At 32.3% G+C, this 19,382-nt stretch overlaps 1 protein-coding gene and 1 pseudogene across 2 annotated transcripts; one reads left to right on the top strand and one right to left on the bottom strand.

Moving 5' to 3' along the window:
- The first annotated feature begins 1,524 nt into the window (after positions 1-1,524).
- LOC143616765 (uncharacterized) lies at positions 1,525-5,248 on the top strand (annotated as a pseudogene). Its single transcript, XR_013150717.1, has 2 exons — positions 1,525-4,069; positions 4,903-5,248. The product of XR_013150717.1 is annotated as an uncharacterized LOC143616765 (transcript).
- An 8,957-nt stretch (positions 5,249-14,205) lies between these two features.
- Positions 14,206-15,103, bottom strand: LOC143616767 (uncharacterized). Its single transcript, XM_077089504.1, has one exon. It carries the CDS (start codon positions 15,092-15,094, stop codon positions 14,297-14,299), a length of 798 nt encoding a protein of 265 aa, XP_076945619.1. The 5' UTR covers positions 15,095-15,103; the 3' UTR covers positions 14,206-14,296.
- Positions 15,104-19,382: the final 4,279 nt, after the last annotated feature.

Here is a 19,382-nt window from a genome sequence, read left to right as displayed (position 1 = left end):
AATCTTACGGTATTTTGGCACGTTTCCTTGTCAAATTTTGAAGTCTTAATCTTATATCTGATCGTGAAAGTTTGATGCTTTTCACATCATCTCCGTATACAAGCAAGAGTTAATTTCTATTGCGTTACGGACATGTCTTTTCGCAAGTGATTAATTTGGTAAAGTGACAAGACACGTTACTTATTGTCATGACAAAATTATTGAAACATGTCATGTCTCCATTTGGATATGTTTGGCTCTCTTTTTGCTTGAAGCTTTGTATATGAAATTATGAACTATTGAGTCAAGTGGATACCATACATGCCATTTGTGTCTATGATATGAATCTAGTGTGTGTATATGAGGGTAAGTGCAACCTTTTTTCGTGGCTTAAAGCTAATTCTAAAGTTCGGGTCTTTTCGTAAAATACTTGTAGCTATTTTGCTTAAGTTTCTAATAATACGTTACCATTATAACTAGATATTAACTTAGGTGTTGTTTGTTTTTTTAGAGGTAGCACGTCTACAACTTGATAACCATATTTGTAGACATCTCTAGAAGAAGAGGTTGACCAAACCTCTGCAAGAAGTAGGGGTGTGCAAGAAACCAAAAAATCCAAACCAAAAATACCGAACCAAAACAAAAACCGACGGTTTGGTTTTTATGTTTTTGTAAAAACCGCACTAATGGTTTGGTTTTGGTTTTGCATGTAAAAAAAACCGAAAAAACCGAACCGAACCGAGTTCCTAAATTTTTTTTATATATTATATTAACTAATTTATAAGAATTTAATTAATATGTAACTCTAATATTTTTTATCAAATGTATAAAAGTCTATTGTTTTATAATTAATAAAATTATTTATACCTAAATTCATTATTTTTTGCCAGTTTTTTTTTTCCGGCCTAAAATTTTCAAGCTCAAATGGCAAAAACCGAAACCGAAAAAAAGAAACCCAACGGTTTCAAAAACTCCAAAAACCGAAGTTTTGGTTTTCGGTTTGGTTTTAGCCAAAAACCACACCGAACCGCACCACGCACACCCCTAGCAAGAAGAAGACTGCTTGTTTTAACGTCTGTAGATTGCTAAAAATAAACCGGTGGTAGAGTATGAAATGTGGTAGCGGGTGGACGTGGGCTTTGATGCTGGATGGTGGTGGTGGTGATTGAGGACGATGGGTAGAAAGAAAAAATAAATAAATTAAAAAATGAGTTGGCTCAAGCTTTTTACAAGCTGAACTTGCTCTTAACATTTCAACAAGTCGAAATACACGAGTCAAACTCGAGCAGTCGAGCCCAACCTGACTTGGTCATCTACTCGGTTTCGCCTCGACCCATTTACTGTCCAAGCCTACTAAAACTACCAAGTCTTAATCTATATTTATAAAATAAAAAATAAAAAATTTAGATTTGTTTGAACAAGTTGACACAATGAAAACACAAATGTGTCACTCAATATTGGCAACGCCTTTGATAATACGCTGCTGGCCCATTAAACACTTATTATATAGTTATATAGTATATCAAAAATCTTTTAACACAAATAATGAAACCATCACTCAAAATAATATTCATATTTTTAAACTTCATCCTACTTCTTGCTAGTAATGTTAACCCTCAGCCCGGGATCAGTACCTATACGGTCGCTCGGGCCCTTGAAACTGGAAATCGGGCCTCGATAACAAAAGTTCTAAGGTTCTTTCGTCATGGGCCGGGCCCGACCCGTGCAAAAACTGGGCCGGTATAGGCTGCAACAACAATAACATCAGTGTAACTAGTATCAATCTCGAAAGCTTTCGTTTACAAGGTAATCTTGATCGTTTTAACTTCTCGGCCTTATCGGGCCTGCTAAGGTTTAATCTTTATAACAATCGGTTAACGGGCTCAATTCCGCTAGGAATAAGATACTTAAGAAAGTTAAAAGATCTTAACTTTTCGAGTAATCAGTTAACGGGCCGAATCCCATTCGAGCTCGGTGAGTTGAGTTTACTCGAGAATCTTGATCTCGGGTCGAATAATCTTGATGGTCAAATCCCGGACTCATTGGGCCACTTAGCCCGATTGCGTTTTCTTGATCTTGAGGATAATAAACTATTCGGGCCGATACCGGGCTCTTTTGAAAACTTCACAAGAATTGAATATCTTTACTTACAAAAAAACGGGTTAACCGGGCCCATTCTTCCCAAGATAGGAAACCCGAGAACACTCATCGGTCTCCGCTTGTTTGACAACTATCTAATGGGCCCAGTCCCGGGCTCGTTAGGAAACTACACCCGGCTTGTATCATTATATCTACATCAAAACCAACTTTCGGGCCCGATCCCTATTGCTTTAGGGAAGCTGAAAACGCTTCTCGATTTGTCATTATCGACGAACAATCTTACGGGCCCGTTTCCTGAAGAGCTAAACAACTTAACAATGACTCTTAAAGCACTTGCACTAGGTAATAACGGGCTTTCGGGCCATTTACCGGCCCATGTAGGCTTTAGTGGATCACTCCTATTATTTTCTGTGAATAACAACTCTTTTTCGGGCCCGGTCCCGGGCACCTTAAAGAATTGTAGCAAATTGGTACGAATTCGGTTTGATGGAAACATGATTACGGGCAATGTATCGGATGCTTTCGGTGTTTATAACGAGTTAGAATATATTGATATAAGTTATAACAATTTCTATGGTGAGGTGTCGACCGATTGGTCGTTATGTCGTAGTTTAACGAGCCTTAGAATGTCGAATAATAATCTTTCGGGGGTTATACCCGAAAATCTTGGAAGCTCGCGGTTACAAGAAGTCCATCTTTCGTCGAATCACTTGACCGGGGAGATCCCGACAAGTTTAGGAAGATTAGCTTCACTAATCGGGCTTTTCCTAGACGATAATCGTCTTTCGGGCAACATCCCGCTTGCATTCGGGAATTTTCTAATTTGGAAAGGTTAAATTTGGGGTAAAATGATCTCGTTGGCCCGATTCCCGAAGAAATTGGTCAATGCTCGAGATTGTTGGTATTAAATTTGTCCGGTAATGATTTACGGGGCGGGGTTCCCGTTGAGCTCACGTGGTTACCCGAGCTCGAAGTCCTTGATTTATCGAATAATGGGCTTACGGGAGGTTTCCTGCAACAATTTGGACGTTTAAAAATGCTGGAGGTTTTGAACATTTCACATAACAATCTCTCGGGTTCGATACCTTCGTCGTTCGTTGACCTTTTGAGTTTGACCACGATCGATATATCATGTAACCAGCTCGAGGGTCGTGTTCCCGATATTCGAGTATTTCGACAAGCGCCATTCGAAGCGCTTGAAAACAACTTAGGGTTATGCGGTAACATAACGGGCTTAATCGAATGCCCGCGAAAACAAATAAACGGGATAGCGAAAAACAACCACGGGAAAGTGATTTTGATCATAGTACCGACCGTATGTTTAATCTTGTTTTTAATCGTCGGGTTTTTTATTTTCATTCGAAGAACGAAAAAGAAAGAAATCGGGTCACCAAAGCCCGTTCGCCTTTCCCTATTTGGAGCTATGATGGGAAAATGATGTACGAAACTATTATAGACGCGATCAATGATTTCGACCCCAAGTATGTCATAGGGGTAGGGGGTTGTGGGACCGTTTATCGAGCCGAGTTACCAACGGGTGAACTAGTTGCGGTTAAAAAGTTCAAACCATGAGAACCCGACAACTTGATAGATTCCAAAAGTTTCGAAAATGAGATCCAAGCATTAACCGTAACCCGACACCATAACATTGTGAAGCTTTACGGGTTTTGTTCGCATCCGCGACACACATTTTTGGTGTACGAGTTTATAAATGGTGGGAGTTTAAGAAAGTTATTAAGCGATGTCAAAAAGATTATCGAATTCCATTGGAACAAGAGGTTTAATGTTATCAAAGGGGTTGCTGATGCTTTGTGTTACTTGCATCATGATTGTTTAGAACCTATTGTTCATTGCGACTTATCGAGTAGTAACGTTTTGCTGGACTCGGGGTACGTTGCTTGTTTGTCGGATTTTGGGACGGCTAAGTTTTTGAAGCCCGGTTCGTCGAATTGGACTTCGTTCGCGGGCACCTATGGCTATAGCGCTCCGGGTACCATCCGATTAATATTAAGGGTGTGAACTAGCTAACATGAAATTTGTGGGTTTTGGTCAGTTTCGGGTCGAACCTACGAACCCGTTTAGCTAAGCGGGTCGAGTTTGGGTCAACCTAGCGTGTTCACGGGTTAAATTGTTTAACCCGTTTATTTTCTATTTTATTTTTTAACGTATTTTAACTAATAAATTAAACTGGTTGGGTATCTTTTACGAAAATTTAAACCAAAAGAGGGAAATTAATATAAGACTATATAGTTAAAATAATTGTTTTATATAAGTTTTTACTTTTGTAAAAATGCAAATTTAGAGTATTAAAACGTGGGAAAAAACAAAAATAAAAAAACTTTCGGGTCAAACAAGTCGTGTTTGGGTCAACCTTTAAATATGTGGGTCGTGTTCGGGTTCGTGACGAATTTCCAGGTTTATGTTGGATTAGACATGTCAACCCGCGAACACGACTTGCTTAACACCCCTAATCACTGCTCTGATCTTTTAGCGTATTTAGTATTTTTTTTAAATATTCAAAGTTTAGTCAACCTGTAAATATGGGGGTCGTGTTCGGGTTCGTGGCAAATTTCCAGGTTTGTGTTTGGTTAGACATGTCAACCCGCAAACACGACTTGCTTAACAACCCTAATCACTTCTATGATCAACGTATTTAGTGTTTTTTAAATATTCAAAGTTTAGTCACATTTTATTAAAACTATTTGTTGATTTAGATCATTCAGTATCACATAAAATCGAGAAGTCTTTGAATGGGAATGTAAACACTAAACACTTGTTTTTGTTTATAGTTTTAATTCTCGAGATATCTTTGTCTCTTTGTAGAACTCGCGTATTCTTTGGAAGTGAACGAGAAGTGTGACGTCTATAGCTTTGGGATTGTGACACTTGAGGTGATGATGGGAATACATCCCGGGGATTTGATCTCATTGATGTCTAGATCAAACGTCAAAGAGTTAGCGAACATGGTGGTTCTTGACCAACGACTACAACCTCCTAGGGACCATGTAGCGGATACAATGAACTTTTGTGTTGAGCTTGCATTGATGTGCGTGAACACCAACCCTAACTCACGACCATCAGTGCGGAATGTTTCTAATGAACTGTCGAAACTATGCCTTTTTAAAGCTTGATGACATGATAATCAAAGTTTAGTTATATAAAAAGTTGGTCTTTGTTAGTATCAAACATACAATGTTTACCTAAGTTTTTTACTAGCATTTTCATCTTACAATTTAATAGTTTTTATTTATTTACAAGAGTCACATTCCAAATTGTGGTTTTTAATTTACTTGTAAAATATACTAATTACTAACTATAATGTTTCATAAATAAGGTAAATAATCAAAAATATTATAAAGTTAGATTATGGTTAGTCAATTTAGCATTTCTTTTCTTTTTATTTTATATATCTTTTAGCGTGCATTTGCATTCGAACAACTGAATAAACTTGATTCACCAATGTACGTGGTTTTACATCTCTTATCGAGCCCACTTCTAGTTAAAAGGTAGCATATATAGGCCTTTAATGCTAAAATAACTTGTTAGAACCTAAAACTTAACCGATAACTGTTAGAAACATATAAAAATAGCATTTACATTTTCGTAAGTTGTAACTATATTAAATAGAGTAATTAGAGTAATTATGCTATTAACAAGAACATATTGAGGCCCATTTAAGTTATCTTAAACTTGGACAACATGGTATTAACATAGTGGGCTGGTTGTACCAAGTAACCTCTTTGTTCATTGGCCCAACAAAGAAGTCTAAAAGTGTTTTATTTTGGAATTTGGTATGCTTAGAAAATAATCAAAATATGGGGTTTTTACAGTTTTACTTGTTAGTATAGTCTCTTTTCACAAATCAACATATCTACTTATCGGCAATAAAACTAGCGCCGGATCCAGAAAAACTTTCACAGGGGTAGAAAGACGGTTGGTGTCAAAATTTTATAAGGGTCGACAATGAATAGAACTTGCGTAATAAATATTTAGTTTTGTCTACGGTTACTATGTTGAATCATGTTAAATGGAATAGTTTCATACAAAAAAGTTTTTTTATTATAACTTTTTCTTGAAAATTTAAAAATACAAAAATATTGATATCCTAAAAGTAATATATTTTGGTTTTTCAGGGTATTAATCTAATAACACATTTAATAAAGATCGTTAAAATATTAATGTTCAGTAAATCGTTAGCATATATATAACTTTTTAACGACCAACAAATATAAAAAATCGTTAAAATATAACTTTTATAAAAAAAACGAAATATACTGAATAATGAGTCACACTCAAAACTTTCAATCAAAGAGATTAAAAATCTGATGATAAAATCTTGTCATAATTTACTTTTTAGTGTAAAAATGATATTTCACGATGATAAAATCTTGTCACATAAGCCCACGAATTCCGGCCTGAATCAATACGGGGAATGGTAATGGGTGGGGTCAGGTCGGTCAAGTGGGTCCAACTCATTTTTGGGGTTCCTTTACAAATTAGGGTAGTGAGTAAAAAAAGATTAAAAAGATCAATTATGAAATAAGGATTGTCTAATTATGACACCAAATGTAATTAGGGGTGGACCTATTCTTTGAGTACCGAGATTAACTGATCTGATCGTTTTTGAGTATCGGGTTAACTGATCTGATAGTTTTTAAGTATCGGTTAACTAATTTGATAGTTTTTCTAAATGTTACTATATCAGTGACAACTTACTAAACTCTTAATTCCTACACGGTAACACATATAATTTGTGTGATGAAAGTAAGACAAGGCATTTGTCAGGATTAGTAATCACGTTGCACACTTATAGAGAGGGTTGTACTTGAATCTTATGAGTTGAACCTTTGGCTTAGGTGTGGCATGTAACCAACCGGCCTAATAACTAGTTGTTCTATCCAGCTAGTTAATAACTAGTTAAACATGCATAAAAATACTTTATTCTCAAATAAAGTATAAAGTCTCCATAACTAGCTTGAAAAAACCTAAAACTGAAATTGAAATCATATTTATTTCGGTGGCCCAATTCAATCCGGTAACACAAATTTCGGTGCCCCGATCAAACAAAAGTTTCTCTTGGTAGACTTGAAAAAAAATGACCTAGTAAAAATATTCTTGATCAGTCACTTAACACTATCGTTAATTTTAACAGTAATAGTATATTAGAAATATAACAAGGTCTTTTATTATCTTAATGATAACAGTCAAATACTCATAGTATTGTTAGTTAAGTTAAATTGGCTCATTACATGTTTCATAGTCAATATTTACATATTCCTTAGTCAATAGTTTAATGGTCGCTAAGTCAATAGTCCAAGATACTAAAGCATATTTTGACCAATAATTATGTACAAAATAATTTCTAGCTTGAATAACTTTTAACCGTAGAAAAAAAATGTTGAATTATTGCTATGTAATGTGCTATGTCATATTGTCATATATGTATCATGATCTCATATAATTGTTGCCTTGTTGGTATAGGTTAGGTGTGCAAACGAGCTAAACCGTTCGCGAGCTACTTGAGCTCAGGTTAAAATTTTCAGCTCGAGTGAACCTGATCCTCAAATAAAGATTGTCTAGTTATTAAACCTAAACTCGATCATTGTATAAGAAACTCGTTTACGTTTGTAGAGCCTTGTGTTTTTTTTTAATTTTTTACCTCTTTTGGACTTTTTGTGTATTGCTTGCATGCATGGCCAAGCTCGAGCAAATCATTGGCTCGTTTAATGTACTACACACATGAACTCGAGCCAAGCTTAGGCTCGTTAAAGGTTTTTCTCAAAACTTATAAATAAAAATAACTAAAAACGTATATGAATTAATACATAAATAAAAAAAAAGCTAAACCCGAGTTTGAAAACCCAACTCACGAGCCAAACTCTCGTAAGTTAAAACGATTCAAGCTCGAGCCTAGTCAAACTCAGACATGGCTTGGCTTGTTTATATATAGGTTTATGAAAATTTGGATTTAAATGAAAACTTAGAAACATGAAGGGGTCTAACTGTAACATGATTAAAAGTTAAGGGTCTTACCATTAATAAACTGAACTACCTCATTTTGCTAAGTGGGGTGGGCCCATGGAACATACACGTGGCAACTTCTCCTTAACTAACGGATGTTGTTGTGTGGTCCCTTTCTTTCGATGATACACTATCAAATCTTGTGATGACGTCATTGGATACGTCATACCATACGTTTTTCCTCTTTCTTTCTTAAAAATTAAATACATAAACCGGACCGAATAAACCCATAAACCTATTATGTATACGTGTTGTAGTTAAGTTATAAACGTCTTAAATAAATTTATGGTTTATAATGCATGGGTTGGAAAATGTTGTAAATTAGTTGACGTGTTGTTTAACTAAACGGACTAAACATATCAGCATAGTAATGTCAATCTAAGCATGACTGTTTATTAAATATGCTAAATATGACGATAAAATATAATTGTTTTTATGTCATGTTAATCTTGTTTTCAAATCATGTCAGCAATAAGGTTGTTCGTGAGTCGAGCCAACCAAACTAAGATAAGAAAAAGCCATGTGACAACCAACATGATCGTTTGTTAAACATGTCAGATTTGACAGTAAAAAACCTGATTATTTACGTATCTTGTTCATCATTTTTATTTTTTTTCCAGATAATCTTGAAAGTGGGGTTGTTCATGAGTTGAACAGAACCGAACTAGGGTCATAAAAAACCATGTGACAACCAACGCATCTTCATTTATAATCCACACGAAAGTTATACATTGTATCGAATAAGTCTTGTATTCTCCGCAACGTATCATCAACATTCCAAGTCACAAATTTCAACTTATTCGTACTTTTAACATTTCATGGGAAGCAGCCCACGGCTTTATGTTGAAAAGTTTTATTTGTTTAAACTTTACAGATATTTGAAGATGCTCGTATGAATAGCAAGAATACAATGATTAACTAAAGTTTATAATCCCATATATGCATTATATGTATCCCCTATAACATGATTATATTCTACGGAGTATATATTATCACCACTATCTAACCAATAAAAAAAATAATATTTTCTAGCATTTTCTCCTAAAATAAGTAGTATATGTAATATGTTCACATGAACTTAGAACAATTTTAATTATAAAGTTTAGTAAAAGAAACTAAGCTTGTTTTCTAGTTTCTTAATAGTTTCAGACTTAAATATAATGTATAATCAGTGGCGGATCCAAACGTGATGTAACCTCAAAAGATATATATATATATATATATATATATATATATATATATATATATATATATTTGTAATGTTTTCTAGTGTCCAATACTCACTTTTTTGGGTAATATACTAAGATAAAACTGTGATTCATCACATGTATATGAAAAACGACCCTGTAAAATTATAATCTTCGATAGGAAGAATCAGATAACGTAAAAAAGGATGGAAAAAATCACGGTAAATGAACATGTTTATGCATTGAGTCATATGGAGAGAATAGAAAAAGCATTTAACTATAGAATCTATTTGCAAATTTATTAAAAAGAAAGGAACATATTTTATGGTCACCATTTTAAGTCAATGCTGATTTGATCGAACAATAAAATGATTTTTCTTGTAATTTACCATTAATAGGAACAAGATAGAGGTGATATTTAATTATTTACTAGCACTTTAATCCTCTTTTATTATCATTTTCTTAAAAAAAAATATAGTGTGACAAAAGAGGGTAAAGATTGAGGGTATAACGGGGTGCAAGTGGGGTCTTTGAGATCATGTTGGTGCTTCTAAGGTAGACATACACAGTTTTTATTTTATTTTATTTATTTATTTATTTATTATTATTATTATTATTATTAAACAACAAAAGTTTATTAAAATACTCTAGCAAGAAGCTAGACACACCAAAACAACCATCAAGATACAACCAAGACCAAAGTCAACCGCCCACCCAATTATAACCGAAAAACTACTCCGAACAACCCAAGATAACCCCACCTTACGTGACTAGGGAACTAATCTTGACCACCCTCACCCGCAACAACCAGTCTCACCAGTTCTCTATGATTTATTATTATTATTATTATTTTTTGGTATTTGTTCTTTTTTATTTTTGTATAATTATTTAAATTAACTAAACAAGAAGATTGAGGTTAAGGGCTTGTATACACAACAACCTCTTGTTAGTTGATCACAATAACATTGCAATATGTGTTTTAGCAAGAGTTTGTTTCTTTATGTGTACGTACTAAACTATAAATGCCTTCATATTCGTCTCCTCAAAACTAAATTACTTGATCCACCAAAATTCTCGACGTCAAATTTGTGAGATGTCATCTTCTTGATTCAACACACTGACAGAAAGGTGGAATACCTAGAAACAAATCAAATCAAATCAATGAAGAAACACATTATTTTATTGGTGTGGCCAATTCAATCCGTATGCAAAAAAAAAGTTTCTTCTTTTTATTAGTTCATCTCAAAGTGTTTTCATACATAGGTTAGGGTTTTCAGGGTTTATTCCAAGACGCACGCAATGCTTATGTATAAATCACTATTCTCATGCTTTCTCACGCTATTAATGACTACAAAGATGCGATAATGTCCCTAACTGCACGAAGTTCCTATGCAACCACATATCATAACGTCAATTGTGTTCGCATTTACTTTTGTCACGTGACAACTTATATGTCTTCTTCACAAGTAACTCTCATGTTATGTAGCCTTCGATCGCTATTCAAGTTGTCAAATTCAAGTTTGTGCTCCACGATGTGTCCTAAACGTTGCGAGACATTACTTACGACGACAATCAAAACATCAAAACTTATGGGCGAGTTTTATGAAACCTCAACAACTCATGTAGATCTTTCTACAGATATATTTTTTTTCTAGATAATTTGATAATTAACAAATCAAATGACAATAATAGTAATATAATAAGCTTATATGATTCCATGAACCGATGCTACCTTTTGAAGCAATGGTGATGGAAATTGAAAAGCAACAATGAAATGCATAATCATTTCACCATCATGATTGATCAAAACAAGATTATTCTCCATGTATAAAAGAAAGGCCCACTCAACACCATTCATTTCCAATGAGAATCTCACATGCCTTCACCACTCTTACAAGTTATCTATTTATTTATTTTTAATTCAAGTAAGTGTAAATTAATTATCTTTAAATCATTGTATTTATAGACAAACTATTGTTTTTAGACAAAATAAAATAAAATTTACTCAACCATTGATCATGTAATATGTAAATTTAATAACATTTAAAGTCTTTAATTAACATGTTTGTTAATTTATAAATTAAAAAAATATTTGTAAAATTGATATTTTTGTTAAAATGTAATATATACCCCCACCTTTACAAAACATGTCACTCATGCTCAAAGTTTTGGGCCTAAGATGAGCCACGATGGCTTATGTCTCCAAAGTGTTATGAGCAAATCAATGTTAAAACCTCGCATACTTATAATTTAATTACCATCACTCAATTACTTAAAAATATCAAATGATGATAAGTATGCTTTATATAAAACTCAAGAAATGTCCAATGAGCTTTAGCTCAATTGATATTAAAGAGGAAATGAAGATTTGTGATGGAGGCTGCATGTCTCAAGTTCGAATCCAATCCCAACCGATTTTATCGCAGTGGGTATTCGAACGATGAGTTTTCCTCGGAATCTGATATAGTGAGCTTGGGCTACTCATCGTTGTTTGTTGTCACGGGCGTACGAGTCACCTTTTCCAATTGGATTATCCCGGATAGTCAGGGTTTATTCGTTCGAAGTTAAAAAAACCCAAGAAGTGTGAACTTAGATGGATGAAAAGCTCACCAAGTAAAATTAGAGATGGATATAACTATATAAGAAAGCCTCACTCATAAATTCCCATCCAAATTATATATTTTATTTGATTCCTCCTTATGTTATTTCACACACGATTTTGTTCATATGTGCATCCCTAAAGCAAACCGCCCAATGATAATAAATCTAGATATTTAAGTTTGTCTATTTTTGTGAATCTTATGATAAATTAATATTATTATTGCTACACTTTTGCATTAACAATGAACAAATTATATGATAAACAAAACATGTGTAAACACAATAATCAAACTTAACTTGAATAGTATGTTAATGAGATGATAATATAAATGGATGTTCCTTAACCAAAAGGGTTGATCAATCTGTTGTCACTTATCATAACAAGAAGAAATAAATGTTGTCCTAAACTTAGCACATTGGTGGTTCGTCGGTAGCAAGATTTTGAGAAGAGGTGTGAGAGATGGCGATGTTGCTTAATTTTCTATGAGACACTTTGATCAATCTGAGAGAAATTTAGATAGGGTATGAGGAGACGAGGAGTACTACTACACTGAAATAGTAAGAGGAAAGATAAACTAGTATTGTGTGTTTTTGCGAAGATCAAAACAAACAATCAAATGGCTAGAAAAATCGACGAAAAAATCAGATGCTTCAAAGACCCTAACGTTTTTTGACAAATAAAATTCAATATTGACTATTGATCATTATCTTCAATTCTCAAATCAAAAATCCTTATAAAAGTTTTCAACTCACAGAGAGATAATGATACATAACTAAGGGGCTGTATGTTTACATCTGATTCATTCAGACTTCAGACTGTTTGGTTGGAACACAAAAACATCTGAATAGTTAAAATTAGGTCTGAATCATTCAGACTTCCTGTTGTTGCTGAATGGGACAGCTGCTCATTCAGATCTGACTCATTCAGATATGAATGAACCAAACAACCCCTAAGAGATAAACACTCACCAACAAAAATGGTAAACACTGAACAAATCGATTATTTAAAACAAGTAAACAAAAAAAAAAATACTGCATCACACATGTATTGGATAATTGGATTAAATCTTGTATGTTAAAAGAAAGCCAATACCAAAAAAGAATTGCTCTAAATGAGAAAACTTTCGATTAATAAAGAGAACAAATTTTTGTTTTTTCAAACTGAACTTCACAGTTAAATTCCTTGTAATCGATACATCTTTTTTTTACTAATTCATTATTCTTTATATCACTGATCTTAACATATATATGCATCTTCATTCATTAAAACTCATTTTGTATATACATATATATTACGATGACAAACATATATGTTTATTACATTAAAACATCCATTTAAAAAAAACTTAATTACTCAAAATGGATATACAATCTCTAGTCGTGTCATATCTATAGCAAATTAAGACATGTCTTTTTAAAATTATTGTTGGTAATTATAGAGGATTAGGTGGATCTAACAACCAATCAATATGTCATTAGTGTCCCTTATCTCAATAATTATCCAATTAATTCATAAGTAAATTATGCAATATTGGGATATCATTTATACTTTTTCGAATATAAACCACATGTTTACGATTTTTATTTCGCGTTTTTATTTTAGACCAGACTTGAATTCCCGTTCTTTGAATAGGAAACACAATATACACTTGTATGTAATTGTAATCATAGTAGTAAATACATTTCCAAATTCCAACATCAATTTGGAATGTGTGAGCTAATATAACCTTAGAAAAATGTAAATGAACATGTTTAATTAGTTTATGGTTGCATTAATGAGCTAAAATGTATCTAACAAAGTAACAAGGATTATGCAATAATAAACTAATTCTTCTTTAATATTATTCTAGTAGTTAACACATACACATACATATACACATACGTAGACACACACATACACATTAGACATTGAATATCTAAACATACACATGCACACTATGAATACACATGCATATATCTAGATTCTAGACCATGACTAATTGAATATCTACATATATATACACATATATAGACCATGAATACACACACAATGCACCATACATACACATCCTTTTATCAAAACAAGATATCATGCATTTTCTTTTAAATTTAATCATTCAAAAATAATTATTTAAAATGAACTATAAACATGATGATCGTGCATGGATTTCATGTTTTCATGCATAAGTATTACAACATTTAAATTTTATTATTATTACCCCAATTATCAAATGTACACAAATTATACAAATCCACAAAACTAACTGTTAATAACTTAACTTTATTCTTCTAATAATAATAATAATAATAATAATAATAATAATAATAATAATAATAATAATAATATACTGGCGATTTTTAATTACAAAAATAATTAACAAAAATCACCCTTTAATTAACCCCACATTATCTAAAATTGTTACACAAAACTAATCCGAAGGACAAATCCACGAATCCTCGTTACCTGGAAGACGACCATCATCATTATCTTCGTCGTCGTCATTTCTAACTGAAACGTTAGAAACGACGACGTTTTGAGAAATTCCACTCCTACCCTCAAAGTTCACAAAATTTTCATCATGGCCCCTCCATCTTTTCATCGATGACGAACCAACAAACGGATCCGAATTTCCCATAACCCCCGTTACCTCCGTTACATTAACTTGTAACGGAGGAAACGATTGTAACGAAAACATATTATTAATATTATTCAAATTCGACAAGTTCGGGTGCGGTTTAATAATATTGTAACTTTCCGAGTGTAAATTACTCCCGGAGTTTAAATAACTCGCCGCCGGCCGTAAAATATCACTCCGGCGAGTAAACCCACCGGCCGGTGATGACGTGGCAAACGGAGAGTCTGGTATTCCGGTGTATTGTTGAACCATTCGCCGGAAATTCGTCGTGTCGGTGGTCATCACGGTGGTCGGAGCACGGCGAGAAGCCCGGGTACGTTTTTTCGGGTTTTTATTCGGGTTCGGATCCGTCTGGGTACCCGGATCATAACCCGGATTCGAATTTTGAACCGAATTGAGAGGATTAAGAGGATTAAGATCGTATATTGAATTAGGGTTAGGGTTTGGATTTGGGGGTTTTGAAAAAGATGATGGATTGAAGAAATTGGAGTGAATGGGTATGCGATTGAAGTGTGTGGAAGAGTTATGGTACAAGTCACCGGAGCCGCCGTGGACGCCGTCGTCTCCGCCGCCGCCGTTGCCGGAATCCATAGAAGCTGAAAATGGAAAGAAGGAAAGAAAGTGAGAGGTAATAATATTATTATGTATATGTTATGTTATTATGTTATTATGTGTGTCAATTTTTATTTCTATAATAAGGAAAAAAAAATTGAAATTGATTTTGAATAAATTAATGTACACATTTTAATGTGGAATGTACAAGTTGAGTTTAGGAGTGTTTGATTTGGTTTCATGATGTTTGGTCGGTTTACAGGAACCCAAGTTGAAAAGTATACAATGTTTTGATTATTAAATTATTATTATTATTTTTTAATTTATGATGCGTTTTATATTGACATGCTTTTATGTTTTAGGTTTTATCTAGTGGGACATTGGTGTAAAATTCCATCTATATCCGGTCAATCGTTCCAGAAACTTTTAAAACAATTAGAAGAAGAAAAAAAAGTTGATAAAAGACGATATTGGTAATCGTTTGTTGGTGCATTTGGAAGACAGGTTACGTAAAACCTTCAACAAGGCAATGTATATTTAAAAAATGCTTGACGATGTAAAGGTCTTCGGTTTTCTTTAGATCAACAATGTTTATTTTACGTTCACTTATCCAAGTAAAACTCACTCAAAACCGGCATAAACCATAATATACATGAATTTGTTTTGTGTATCTTATTTATACTCACCTATTAAATTTTGTGTATCGTGCTAGTTTATTCAAAATCTAAACTTTTGGTAGCTTTTAAAATTTTGGTTTGAATAAATAATGATCATTACTATAAATGTAGTGAATTTAGACTTGTACAAAAGCCTTCTTTAATTGTTTAAATAAAGATGCATTTAAGACCATTTAATATACTAGTAATGTTTTCTATTTTTTGTTATTACAATATTTTAATTGCAATGTGGTATACTAAAATCATTATTTTTAAACAAACCAAACTTGATTATTTTAACCATTTCATGTAATGCTAGAGTTTAAACCAAGAAATAAAAACGCTTAGCTTCTTGTGGATGTAAAATAGGCGTAAAGGCGTGAGTCTAACTTGGGAAAGATGGAGCGGATTTAATTTTAATATGTAGTCGAGTTGGGTTGCGATATTCATGTGGCCATTATTATGGTGGTGGTGCATAATGATAATGTGATGCTAGTAACTTGCTAGTGTCTAGATGTTCAAGTGGCAATAAAATTTATTTTGTTTGTCGTTCACAAAACCAAGAAATTGGCTAATGGCTAGACGTAAGTTGATTGATGTGTTAATGTTAACATTGTAATTATGTATATCGAAATTTTAAAATTTATAAGAAAAAATTATAATGATCTCATCAATGATACTAATAACTTGTTATTAGAACACCTTGTATACTCTCAAACACTACACCTTATACCACTAGGTCAAATACACCTCATACCACTAGCATGTTGATAATTAAGATATATTTAAATTAAATTATATTAATATCTTTTAATGCATGTGTGTGTATGATTCATATCCTCACGATTTTTTCATTTTAAATTTGATTTAATAAACTATTTGATTATTAATCAAACTATGCAAATTAAATCATGGTTAAGATAATCCAAATAATGTATTTACTTAAATTAAACATATGCACGTTACAATACCTAAATCTATAATATATATAAACGAAAACATAAAATTCTTATGTGTCGCGATGTGGTCGCTCCCCATTTTTTTGGAGTCACCAGATTTGCTTGATTTGTAAATGGAGGTTTCTCATGCATTTGACCCGAATTCATGGGTATGGGTCTTACCAAACCCAGATATCCCTTAAACGGGTTATAACATCTCATTAAATTAAAAATTATTCTTACCAAATTATTGATGTAAAAATCCTATAAAATAGGATATACCAAAGTTAATATCTTATTTATTTTAAAAAGAGATATATATATTATATAGTTTTTATCTCCCGTATTACGGGAGTTGTTTTATATTGTTTGTTCTAATATTTATTTATTTTTTTAATTTATATTTTTTTATTGTATAAAAGTTAATAATATACATATGGTTTGATGATAAATTGTTTCATAAATAATTGAGATGTTATAACCCGATTTAAAAGCCATATGGTTTTGATTAGACCCAAGACCCGTTTATTTTTTTACTATGAAACTGGTTTTTTAATTATAAATAATATTTATGAAAGTTAATAATATACTTATGGTTTGATGAGACCCAAGACCCGTTTATTTTTTTACTATCAAATTGGTTTTTTAATTTAAATAATATATATATCTTTTATAAAATAAATAAAATATTATTTTTTTATTATATCCTATTTTATAGGATTTTTACATAAATAATTTGGTGAGAATAATTTTTAATTTAAAGAGATGTTATAACCCGTTTAAGGAATATTTGGGTTTGGTAAGATCCATGCCCATGAATTCGGGTCAAATGCATGAGAAGCCTCCATTTAAAAATCAAGCAAATCTGGTGACTCCAAAAAAAGGGGGAGCGACCACATCGCGACACGTAGGATTTTTATGTCTTCCTTTATATATATTATATATATATATATATATATATTATTTAAATTAAAAAACAATTTTATAGTAAAAAAAATAAACAGGTTTTGGGTCTCATCAAACCATAAGTATATTATTAACTTTTATAAGTATTATTTATAATTAAAAAATCAATTTTATAGTAAAAGAAATAAACGGGTATTGGGTCTCATCAAAACCATATAGCTTTTAAATCGGGTTATGACATCTAATTTATTAGTGAAACAATTTATCACCAAACAATAAGTATATTATTAACTTTTATATAATAATAAAATATAAATCAAAAGATAAATAAATATTAAAACAAATAATATAAAACAACACCCGTAATACGGGGATAAAAACTAGTATTTAAATATATATACATTAGTATCACCTTTTATAAATGTGTATGTTTATTAAATATATAGCTTTAATCGACCTAAGTTTTCTCTGTTCAACAATTAATTTGGGATGATAATAAAGAGAATATTTAACTTCAATAATGCTCACAACCACACATATGGAGACCCTGACTCTAAACAACGAGAAAATGAGACTATGGCCCTAACCAAGGCCGTCTTTAAGGACAACAAAATGAAGTTAGAGCTTTAGACTCCTATTTTTTAAGGCCTCCAATTTTCAACAAAGTTAATAATTATACATTTTTAATTTGAGATTTGGATTAATGCGTGTAATTTGAGCGACATTTAAACTAAATTAAGTTTGAAAAAGTATGAGAAGTTGCATTACGTATGTTTTCGCAAAGAATGATAACATCTTGATTATTTGGATAGAAAGCAAGATAATTTTTATTTTACAACAAGGTCTTATTTTTAAACATCGTTTTAGGCCATCAAAGTGGTTGACCAGACCTTGACCCTAACTATCATCGAGTGTCGTGACAGAGGGTTCAACACAAGTTGAATAGCAATGGGCTAGGGTATGTGGTTACAAGCTTTCATGGTTGATAAGGCGTGCTGGATTGACAAGTTTTGAGCCAAAAGATCTAATTGATGAACTTATGCACGGCTAATATCTATAAACCATGTAACATTATATTAAATAAAAATAACATATATTATAGGGTTATTGGATTTTAATAATGTTAATTTTCCCAATATTAATCTCAACTCATGCTATATATATTATTTATCATTTAATATAATTTAATCGTGATATAACCTGAAATTAAGAAACAAATTAAATATGTTAAAAGTAACATGAGTGATGAAGCTTTAACCAAGTGGATGAAGATAAAAGGTACATGTGACAAATAAAGTCTTTTGAGAAGACTAACCACATTACCAAACAACGAAAATATGGTAAATTTAAAGGTTAAAAAGTGTTTTTAATAAATTAAATTATTATTTTGTAAAGCCAAAGAAGAATATGAGAAGAGGAAAAGAAGGTAATGAGTCGATAGAAACGGGTCAAACTTAAACTCATGAAACAAAATATGGTTGGCTAGTCTAAATGCCCATGTGCAACCAAATAAATAAGATTTGACCAATGAATTCAAAAATATAATATATTGGTTTTAAGTAGTTTTTTTTAACAACGTTTGATGTAATATCCGAGTGTGCGTTGTTGAGAGATGCTAACTTTATGTTGATTTTGAGGCTTCAAATCTGACTTATTCAGAAACACTATTAAAGAGGAAAATCGTTACTGTAAAAATACATTATTGAGTCAGTTTTGAATGTGAGACTGTAAAAATCTCAAGCATCAACCGTCATTCCTATGCAATTAGACTAGAAGACCAATTGCTAGTTTAAGCAGCAAGCGTTTTGTTAACTTGGAACAAAAAAA

Source organism: Bidens hawaiensis, unplaced genomic scaffold (assembly GCF_021521415.1).
Source record: "Bidens hawaiensis isolate Kalapana, Puna unplaced genomic scaffold, B.hawaiensis_p1.1 tig00049673_1, whole genome shotgun sequence".
In the NCBI taxonomy this organism is placed as follows: Eukaryota; Viridiplantae; Streptophyta; class Magnoliopsida; order Asterales; family Asteraceae; genus Bidens; species Bidens hawaiensis.
The sequence above is the reverse complement of the archived record's forward strand: the minus strand, read 5'-3'. Positions and strand labels throughout refer to the sequence as shown.